The following is an 11,239-nucleotide window of genomic DNA, read 5'->3' on the forward strand; positions in this document are numbered from 1 at the left end:
AGAAATCGCCACCTGGGTATATCATAATCAAACTGCTGAATGCTAAAGATGAAGGGAAAATCTTGAAAGCAGCCAGAAAAAATAGACTGATTATCTATAGGTGAACAATGATTTGAATGACTGCAGATTTCTGGTCAGAAATGGTGGAGTCCTTAGGAAGTGGTACAGTATTTTTTTAAGCACTGAAAGAAAAGTTAACCTAGAACTCTAAATCCAGCAAAAATATCCTTGAGAAATGAAGATGAAATTAAGACATTCTCAGATGGAGAAAAACTAAGAGAATTCATAGGAGCAAACCTGCTCTAAAAGAACTGATAATGTCTTCAAACAGAAGGGTATTCCCAGGTTCCATCCCAGCAGCTAAACTGGTGGTTCTTCTGTCTCATCCCGACCTCGCTGAGCCCAGTGATTGCCACCAGGTATAAAGAATGAACAACTCATGTGACTCAAGCTATCATTTTCAATTTACAAGGTAAATGCAGAGATTTCAGACATGCAAGTGACCTTCAGAGGCCAATGATATTTCTGGAAACTTGAGAGCAGGATAAAGACTTGCACACTGGGGGTGGCAGTACAGTCACCTGGCTGGGGCAACTGGTGTCTTTGACAATGACTGCTTATCAGAGAGGTTCCCATGGCATCCAGGCCCTACAGAATGCTGTTGAGACCCGACAAGAACAAAATGGTAGCACTATGGCCAGGGCTCCCACACTGAGGATGGAAGGCACCAGAAGACTCTAGATGCTGGGCCAGAACCTGGGGGTGGGCACAGCAGATGGAATGCTCTTATCTCTGCCGGCAAAGGTGATATCTCCAGAGGGCTTTACGGCCCTAGTGAGAAGGAGCCAAGGAGAGGAAAATGGTGGACACTGTGGGTGGCCACACAGGTGACAAACCTCAGCAATTGTCAAAGTGATCTGGAGAAATTGGGGTGTCTCCTTGGTAAAGGAAGAACTAGTTCTATGGCTGTCTTATGACTCTGTGTCTCTCTGCAGACTGGCACAGCTTAAAGGACATGGGATACAGTTGTTATAAGGATGATTTACAAATATTATAGGTAGTTTGGAGGAAATACCTGTGATCCTATGACCCTAACATGACTCTCTTTATTTTCACATAATCCCATTAATTGGTAAATGAATTTAATGGGATCAGAGGACCTCTTCACTTCATGTGAATCACAGTCATTTTCCATGTTTCTACATTATCCTCATACATATCACTTAAATAACTGCTTAATTAACTGGATGTACGTTTATTTCTTTAACAAGCCCTTCACTGTGGAACATTTAGATTGTTTCCACTTCTTTAATATTGTAATGAAAATCAATACTCTTCTTTTTCCTTCTTTGATATTGCCAACCCTTTCTGGATTTTAAATACAGCGAAAGAAATAGGACTGGACATGTGTGTGTGTGTGTATGTGTGTGTGTTTTGTATACACGTGTATGTTTGTGGGTGTGTATGTGTGTTTGGGGTGGGGCGTACTTCAGAGTGTACTGTCCCTCCCCATGGATGTCACACATGCTGCCAGCCATCTTTTTGTGTGAGTGGCCTGTTTTTCAACTGCTAGTCCTTATGCCTATCCCGGAAGGACTTGGCTTTGTCCCTGAGTCTGCTTTACCTCTCTGATTTTTAAAACAAGTAGTCTGATAAAACTGCTTTTAAAACCAATCTGTAACCTGAGTAGCAGGTGATCCAGAGAGATTTTTCCCTTATTGATTAATGAATTGATTACATAAATAAATATTTACTGAGAATCTACCATGTGCCAGATACTGTGGTAGGGGTTGGGAATATAGCAATGAACTAAACAGGCAAAAATCCCTGTCCTAACAGAGCTGACATCCTAGTGGGTGAGACAGAACCAATGAGTAGATAGACGTATAATGTGATTCCAAGTGATGATAAGCATGAGAAGAAAAAGGAAGCAGGGAAGGGGATAGAGAACAATGGAGGAACTTTTTTAGAGAAGATGCTCAGGACAGCCTCTTTGAGCAGGTCATATTGGGGTGAGTGAGCTGAGAGGTCAAGCCGTGCTTTTGGTTGGAGGGTAGGGGGAGTGAGACAGGCAGTGGGAATAGGAGGTGCAAAGGCCCTGAGGTAGGAGTGAGTTTAGTGTTTTCAAGACATAGCAAGGACAGCAGTGAGGCTGGAGGGTCATGAGTGAGTGGGGGTGGTGGTGATAAGAGAGGACAGAGAGATGCGAGTGATGATGAAGTGTCCAGAGGGAGGTCTGTCTAGTGGGGGCCTTGGCGATGGTGACGAATGTCTAGTGGGGAGTGGGTGGACTCTCATCCGGGGTCCCTGGACCCTCGTTCTCTGAGAGGTTCTAGCTCACAGCAGGGACAGACACAAATCATTTTGATATCTGGTAATAGATGTTTTCAGAACCCAGAGCCCAGGGGAAATTAGCAAGCGATGGCTTTCTCTCTTTTTGCTTGGCTTCTGCTTTATTCATCTTCAGGACTAGCAATAGTTTGAAGGTCCTGGAAAAAAATATTCAAGGTACCTGGAAATCTACCTGAGTGATCAAGATTCTTTCCTTTGTCTCTTCAAACCCAAGACAATCTGTTCTGGATAACAGTTTATTCCCCAAACTACATTTTATTGACTTGTAGATATGAGCCAGTTTGACGTCTGTTAGCAAACTCATTTCAGCATTCCTGATTGCCTGTATGCGTCTGTCCTTCAGATTCTCCTTTGAAATGATTGTAACATCTTACTATTTCCTTTAGGAATTGATGAGTTAAATGACATCTTTGACATGTGTTCATTTTATACTTGTGTGAGTCATGACTCTACCTTTGAAAATGATAGTTTCACACGCACTTCCCTGATTTATAAATCACTAATTCAGATCGGACCTCTGTCACCCATTCCCCACTGCTGACTTTATATTAAATTCCAAGTCCCTTATAATCCCCCACCCCCTACAAATGAACAACACACACACACACACACACACACACACACACTCATACACTCATCCCCATACATACCCCAAACCCCACACCCCCACACAAACCCATAAAAAATATTTTTGGCAATGAGTGTGTGTGTGTGTGTGTGTGTGTGTGCACATGCTAAAAACACAGGCATCTTGATACTTGAGACTGAATGGGGATTGGATACCTAAGATGAGGCAGTCTTGTAGACCACATTGTAGGCGCTGAATGAGGTAGAGACCTCAGGAGGGAATAATAAAGTGTGCCATCTGTTTGGAGTCTGTTTTACACTGAATCCTAATGTCAGCTCAAGTTAAGAACTGTGCTGACCCAGTCTTCCTGGGGGCTCCCTCCAATGACTTTCCCTGCATCTGATAAGGAAGATGGCATTGAGTGCCAGAGGTGGCCAGGGAGGGCCCCTTTGAGACCAGTTATTGATTTGCCAATATTTTCTTCAACATCTGTTCCCTTTTGGGTTGCCATGTCCTGCTGCACTGGGCCACTGTGATCTCTGGGGGACAAGGATCTGAGGTTCCTGGAGGCTTCAACCGGGAGGCATGGAAAAGAGGCACTGTGGGAGGTGGGTATTAGATCATCTCCAGGTGTTCCATTGGACTAGTTCCCTTGACTCATCCCTACAGAGAACTAACAACCAATCAGCCCATGAGAGGATAGCGTCTGCTAAGGATAACTACCACAGTCCTCCCAACATGCCCACCGACTCTGGAATACAGTGGGGCTCAAGAGGGAAGCAATCATAGACTCTTCTCTGCACAATCGTCATTCTAAGTGTGGGCTGGGACCAGCACTGCCATCACCTGGGAACTTGTTTGGGCCCCGGACCAGACTTGCTGAGTTGGAATGTGCAGTTTAACAAGATTCCCCATTGATTCCTGTGTACTCTAGAGGTTGAGAAGTGCTAGAGTGATGGAAGTCCCATCAACCTAGGAGCGCTAAGCTGGGGGACGTGGGCCAGTCACTCTCACCTCTCAGAACCTGTGTCCTTATCTGCAAAGGAAGGACGATAACCTAGGTGTCACAGGGCTATGGGGTGATCAGATGCATGCAAACACACTGCCTGGCACTGCCCTGTAACTTGGTTAAAGGCCGAGAAAACCCCAAAGAAACCTGGTGTGGGGTGGGGCTGGCAGACGAGATCAGGAATCAGGATGGCCAGGGCTGGGCCCGAGCTGACCACAGAAGGCCCTTCCACTGCCTGCCTTGTCTGCAGCAGGGAAGTCAGCTCCACGCCCGACCCCCATGTCTCAAGCCCTTTCTGGAACCATCTGCTGCAGAGATTCATCCTTGGGCACCGCACATCAGGCTTCCCTCACACATTTTGAGGAGCCCTTTGCCCTCAGTAGACATAGAATGGGGGGCAGAGTGAAATCACTTTAATAGCATAGCAACATTTTAGGACCAGGAGTCACAGATGAAGGAAACATTTTGTCTTCCATTTGCACAATTCTGCTGAGGTGTGTGGTTGCACTGGACAATCTTACAGATTGAAAACGTAATAAATAGATACTTAAAATGTCAAGCTTCAGAGACAAGTTATGAGTGCGATTGCTTTCTTATTCTGCCTCCTCTGCATCGGGAGGTTGCTTCCTGGCGGGTTGTTGGAGGCCGGGTCCCCTAGGAGGGGTACTCATACTCCTCGGCACTGCGCCGGCCAAAATCCATCCAGCCCATGTAGTCCCGGTCACTTATCCTGTGGCTGGGATCCAGGCTCTGCAGGTTCTTAATGATGGACATTCGGCCAGAAGGAGCTACAAGGGGCGGGGAGGAAGGAAACAGGGTATTATATGTCAGAACATCACTAGTTCAATTTGTGAAGGAGAACAATGGAAAAAGCTAGACAAAATATATAACATACACCTTCTTACAGGTATCAAAGAGTTGTCAAGGTAATAGAATTGCTGGAGAAAAATACAGGAGAGGAGAAAGATGCATGACTGTGACTGGAGAGAGGGCAATGTTTACTACTTACAGGTGTGTTTTGTGTTCTGCAAGTATTTAGGTGGGTTCACGTCCTCCTGCCTTGCAGAGACTGACTTGCCTAGGTTTTCCTTTGTCTCCCTACCTCTCAGGGTGTTTTCCTTGTGTAGATGGCCCTCAGCAGAAGACAACCACAGCTTCTGCAGTATGTACCCATTTCTCGGTCTCACCCCTTAATGTTCCTGAACATATCTTACCTGTCTGGAGGGCTCTTGTTATTAAGGTAGTGCAATTACAATATCTTGATGTTGGAATGGTTAAAAAAAGTGGACTCAAGTCCCATTGCTATATAAATACTGTTTAAAAGTTGTTAATTTGAAAGCTACATTCTTTTAAAAGTATGATATTCAGAAAAAGACATACTGTCAGACTCAAATCTTGGCAGCTCAGCAACCATCAAGGAAGATTTGAATCTGACAGTGTGAGTGAGAGGTAGTAAAAGAGGTAATTTAAATCAGCTGTTTTGACCAAAATACAAGAAATGAATCTGAAATGGGTCCTTTGGGATGATAAAGTCCTTAGGAAAGGATGATCCTCACGTATAATTCACACTGAGTGAGCAGGGACATGGACAGGTGGTTATTTTGGAGGCATGTGACATAGTCCTAGCTCACAGATCATAGACAGTGGCCTCATGGACTATGATATCAATATAACGCCTTCTCCTATGCAAACTAACGGTTAAGAAAGGCTATTTAGGGACATCAATGGACAAAGCCCAGGCCAATTCAGGAGTAGAAGAGAGGAGGACTGCTCAAGGATTCCCATGGTGCTGGGGGGCACAGTGTCCCCACTTCTTGTGATGCTGGCATATGGCCCTTCTGCATGAGGCTGCCCCGGCCAACTCCTGCCCACAGGTGCAGAGTCAGACTGTGGCTTTTTTTTACGGATAAATGACACTGCAGAGGCAGTTACCCTGTCTTATGGTGTCACAAAATTAAGCAAACTAAATTAAAAAACAGGAAACAGCTACACAGAACAACATCCTTACCCTTTCTCTCCCCTCCCCCATCCTTTCCAGTTTTGGAACCAAGAGTCAACTCAGCACATCCCAGTCCTTTTTGCACATATTCTCAGCCTATGCAGGAGAAAATCAGCCCCTGCTGTTTAATTGTTCAGCACCTTCCAGGTGAAACATTAGTCCTTGAAATCAGCAAAACCTGAAGACCCAGTTACCTGTACACAGTCACGTGGAAATCTGACCCATTCTGCTGCCTGCTCTGATGATGAATGTCCACTCTAAGAGCTGGGCACAACCTGAATTTCTATCTAATGGAAGCAGAGTGACAGCTTCAACACGAGCAAGCAGCCTCAGCTGTTGGTGGGAGCACTGTGTCCAGCCATGGAAGCTGCAGTTACTATACACGCAACTTCCCATCCCACACGCAGCTCAGTCCTCACGTCATGTGTACTTACCAGAATCCTCACTCACTTCCCCAGTGCCTGACACAGGGGAGGGACCTAGAATTCAATTGAAGGGCCTGGCTCCTTTAACATTAAAACGGAGAATGGGCAGTACAGCTGGGGAGCTGAATGGCTTCCAGACCCTTGGGGGAGGTCAGTACCTGGCTAGACTCTCAGCCCTGCTGCTTCCCAGATGTGCAGACACGTGTAGGTTACTCACTCTTGTAGAGCCCTGGCTTACGCACTGACAAAACGGGCATAACAATGCTTACTGTGCAGGGCTGTTGTGATGACTGAGAGATGGAGCATTGGGGCTTTGCCAGGCATGGAGCAGGTGTGCACTAAATGCCACTATGTCACTAGATGCCTCCCTGCACCATCCTTCAATAGAATTGCTTCTCCTCAGACCATTAAAAGCTCTGCAGACAATTTCTAATGATAAACTCTTAAGTACGGCTCAAAAAGTACATTTCTTGTTTAGAACCTTTAAGCATAATATATACTATAGTTGAGTAAAAATCTGATTTAATCTCAAAATATGTAAAATATTCAAGGAAGCCATGCAGTATCTATATGTGTAAATATTTATTCCTGGTTTAATTTGTGAGCTAGGAGAGTATGATTGTTTTTAGCTGGGGCTGCTCCTGAGTGTTGGCAGCTGAATTTCCCAGTGACCGCTGTTCTCACCTGGGTTTGATTGACACACAGGCTGAAGGCAAAAGGTAAGGGGGTGGAGAGTGCTTTGAGAAGAGGGGCTGGGAAGAACTTTCTAACTAATGTTTGTGCTATAAGAGCCACTGGCAAGGGTTGGTTCTAGGAAATAATTTGGTAACTAGCTTTTATTTATTTTTTTCTTCCTAGAACTGTTTCTTTTGGATCTTTCTTAAAGTTGGGGAGGGGGTTTCCAGATTAATGGCTCAATGAAAAGCCAAGGATATTTCAGACTGGTCTGGTTGAAATTCAACCCACATCTGGGGACAGATACTAAATTACTTTCAGACAGTCAGCAGGAACCCAAAAAGCAAAACAGAAGGTGGTAGTTGAAGCAATTTCCCAACGAGGGGAAGAAAAATAACAAATCACCTGCCGTTCTTTCCTTCTGAAGTCCCCTGGTCAAAAGACCCCAGTCTCAACTTCATATGAAACAAGGGGAGACTCTGGAGAGCCGAGCCCTCCATTTTCTCCCTTTCCTGTCCAGCCATGAGTTAAGGTCAGGTCCACGCCCTGACACAACAACTGGGTAAGAGAGCTTCATGGGAAAGGGAGCCCACCTCCCACAGCCCTCCCAGCAGCATCTGCTGAATGGCTGTAACTTCCCGCTGTGTCGGTCCAGGTTAGCACACTGCTGCACAGCCACCGTTCATCATCAGTGTCACTGTGGATAAACTTGGTAGGAAAAACTGCCCCAGTCCGATTCATGATCCTAAGGACCGCAAGAGATAGATGAGCTTTCCTCTGACTCATCGTACACGAAGAGTGGGAGGGCGCTTCGGGGAACTCTAGTCTCATCTTCTCTTTGCAGATGAGAAAGTCAGGCCCACGAAAGGGTCTGTCTGCATGCCACTTAGCTAGTGGGTGGTAGCATCACCTTATTCCTGGAAGATGCTGAAAGAACTGAAATTTGTTCAGCTCTTACTGCAACCGGGACCATGTCTCCAACAGCAAAATAAAAACAAACACATCTCTCCCTGCATGTTTATTTTAAGTCACTACCAAGGAGAACTCAAAAATGTGACTGATTCTTCCCTCCCACTACGTACTTTGGTGAAAACTGACACATTGTCGCTTTTTTTTTTTTTTTTTTTGCCTGTTGGGTCACTTCTTTTTAAACTGTTGTCAGATCTGAAGCATTCTCAGCATTGATCACCTCCTGCTAGAAGATTCAGTAATTATCTTTTAATATCTTCATAAAATGGTGTTGATCTTAAACAGCAACAGCATACCAAAAATTAGTTCAAGGAAAGTTTTTTTAAAAAACAAGATTCCACACCCTCTCTCAGTTTGCTGCAGAGGACGCCCGGAACACTGCACTGTCTGCCGCAGTGTAACTCAGAGAACAGTGAAAAACTTAGCTCAACGTGCAGTCTGTGTTTCCTCCCAGGGGGTTACCTCCGTCAGGCGGGCGCTGCACAAGAGGCTCAGGACTGGGAGCCCGGAGCAGGGGCCGAAGTCAAGGAGGGGAGGCAGCACCCTTACCTTTCCGCGCCTGCTGGATGTATCTGGCCAGCAGCGCGCCCAGGCGCGCTCGGGGCTCGACGTCCGTCCTCTGCACGGCCCTCAGCTGCCTCCGGGGCGCCTCCCCTGCCCGTTGCACCCCGGAGCCAGCGGGATCTGCGCGGGGCACCGGCTGCGTCAGGGCGCCCGCCACCAGCACCGCCATCAGCACGCACAGGCACACGCCGCTGTTCATGGCTGTGGAGAGCGAAGGGGAGGGGACGTTAACGAAAAGGCTGGGCATCCGCGGGCTACTGCGGAGGGTCGGGCACCCAGAAGCGGGCTCAGATTAAATGGGCGCTCCAGACCCGCCAGGCGGGCGCAAGCACGAGGGCTCCCCAGGCGCGGACCCCAGCCGAGTGGCCACAGCGCGCGCGTCCCGGTGCGCCCGGCTCGTACTTTGGGTAATCCACGCCCGGTGCCCAGGGCGCAGAGACCCTGTTTCCTGACACGTTTAGCAGAAGGAATGCCTTCTGCTTTCCTAAAGTTTGAGGCAGCGTTTGTAGAGTGTCTCTCTTCTAACTGGAAAGGCGCGAGATTTAAGATAGTCTGAAAAATATGCTGAAGGGAAGACTCCGTAGGAGAAATGAGACCCTTGAAGAAAGGTTGCACCTTCCAGATAGCTAAGAAGATTTCGATACAGAAATAAATGGGGGGGGGGGGCGGGCGGGGGAGAAGAGCACAGTTTAAAATGTAGAAGCAACAAATAAAAGCCATATCTATAAAGTTTCCTCAAACCACTACGCAAAACATAGGCAGGGTTTTAAAATTCAGAATATGCGCCCAGCCCTCAGTGGTTGCCAAAGCCCTGCTGCATTTTACATCTGCAAGCTGATAAAACACCCGCGCATTTCTGCCCTTAAAGCTCTGTATTTTTTTTTTTTTTTGCAGCATTTAGAAAATGAACTTAAATCGTAAAACCCCATGGTATTTTACATGGAAAGGTTGCAGAGTACATCGCATCGCGCTGTAACAGCTAACAAATCCTATTTGAGTGCGAATCCTAGCAAATGGATATGTCAGCATTGTACGCAAAAGAGAAAAATGATGCGGATGTGTGAACGTCTCTAGAACAGCTTTCCCCACTCGGCCCTCATTTTTAGATACAGCACCGTTATTTCTGACTTTCAGGAATGTCTTCCGAGCTGTCGGAGGCAAGACACAAAGTAGGAAAACGAAATGGGAAAGGGCACAAAACTGAAGACAGCGTTCTTCAGAGACACATGACACTTGGATCCCTGCCGGCGAGCGGAGGGACCTACCTTTGGATGAAGACGCAACTGGCTTAGCGTTTCCACCGGAGCAGCCCAGCAACCCAGCCAAGTTCAAGGGTGGGCGGGCTGGAGGCTGCCTCTTAAATAGCCCCGCCCGGCGCTGTCGGCCAGTCATCTATTTACCCAGCGCTGACGCAGACGGACGGCGACACGTGCCCAGAGGGGCGACATCCACTTGAAATGGCTCCTGGGGGAGAGGGAGAAATGGCCCAGGGGAGTCTGGTTAACCCCTCCCAGGCGGGTGCCCCTCGTCCGGCCTCCCTCTGCCCAAGGAGCCTCCTCCCCCAGCCACGTCCAGCTGCCTCTCCCCTGCCCATCCCAGCGCGGCGCTCTCCAGGGCGGGAACCTAGGAGTCCGGAATCTCCTCCAGGGTGGAGAGAGAGCTGCCCGCGTTTAGTACGCTTTGGGGACAGGATGGACCACAAAGGAAACGGGGGGGACAGTAGGCAGGGCTGGGTGTCAGCACGGTGTAGCTGCGAGAGGGAGAGGTGGCGGCCTGTCTCCTGCGTGCTCTGATCTTTCGACCTGTGTGGGCTTTCGCGGGACGGAGCGCGGGGGTCTTCGCTTCCTTCTCAGCCCCATTAAAAGCTCCCGAAGTTTTCTAGGGTTCCTAGGGCGAGTGTTCCTGGGTCAGTGACAGGGCTCTGGCCACAGCTGGCTGTTGGCGTCCTGGCCTCTTTATGTCCCTGTAAAATGAGGATGGCACCGTCTGGCTTCGCTCAGAGGAATCCAGTTTGGGAAAGGACTCTGTGTTCCTCTCGGGACAAGTTACCGCCTATCCGTGGTGTCCGCCGCTTCTGGTCGCCAAGTGGCGCCAGCGAGTCCCCCAGGATCTTGTTCCCCACCGCACCCCCAAGCTCCAGTTGGCCGCGGCCTCTGCCTTTCCCACTCTCCCCACACGCGCTCACGGCCCCCGGCCCAGTCCCCGACAGAGCTCCGGCTGCTGGGTTTCTAGACAAGGACCTCGCCCCTAGTCACTCACCCGCCGCCCGGAGGAGGGAGGGGAGACACCCAGACTGCTACGCGCCCTCTCCTGCGCGGTCGCCCCCGGGCTCCGGAGCGGGGCGACCCTGAGCCACTCAGTGCGCCGTGGTTCTGTGCCCCCGTAAGCCGTTTGGGTTGGAGCCCCCTGGCTGGTGCTTGAGTTCGCCGCGTCCCTGCAAAGGCACTGCCAACCCCATCTTACGGCCAACCGAGGCGCGGGGAAGAGCAGAGCCACAGCATGCCCCTCACGCCTCCGCGCACCGAGGCCTCCCAGTCCCGGAGCTGGGGATCACCAGCCATCCCCCCGAAACCGGGCCCTCCAATCCTCCCCCGTCCTTTCCCTCATCCGTCTCGGATGCAGATTTGTAGGGTCTTCTTTTAAAATCGTAATCTGTACTCTGCTCTGGAACTCCCAGG

The 11,239-nt window shown here is 48.8% G+C and overlaps 1 protein-coding gene across 1 annotated transcript; it reads right to left on the reverse strand.

Annotated features, from left to right (window-relative positions):
• Nucleotides 1–4,583: 4,583 nt before the first annotated feature.
• CCK (cholecystokinin) lies at nt 4,584–8,760 on the reverse strand. Its single transcript, XM_063113523.1, has 2 exons — nt 8,547–8,760; nt 4,584–4,717 (listed from the first exon to the last, which is right to left on the reverse strand). Exons 1-2 carry the CDS (start codon nt 8,758–8,760, stop codon nt 4,584–4,586), a joined length of 348 nt encoding a protein of 115 aa, XP_062969593.1.
• Between the last annotated feature and the right edge of the window lie 2,479 nt (nt 8,761–11,239).

This window comes from Cynocephalus volans, chromosome 11 (assembly GCF_027409185.1).
Source record: "Cynocephalus volans isolate mCynVol1 chromosome 11, mCynVol1.pri, whole genome shotgun sequence".
In the NCBI taxonomy this organism is placed as follows: domain Eukaryota; kingdom Metazoa; phylum Chordata; class Mammalia; order Dermoptera; family Cynocephalidae; genus Cynocephalus; species Cynocephalus volans.

Bases quoted from the DNA above. Each gene is read 5' to 3' on its own strand.
- CCK (XM_063113523.1), bottom strand. From the start codon at position 8,760: ATGAACAGCGGCGTGTGCCTGTGCGTGCTGATGGCGGTGCTGGTGGCG. The intron at 4,718-8,546 runs GTAAGGGTGCTG...CGCCCCTTGTAG, and splicing joins CATCCAGCAGGCGCGGAAAG to CTCCTTCTGGCCGAATGTCC.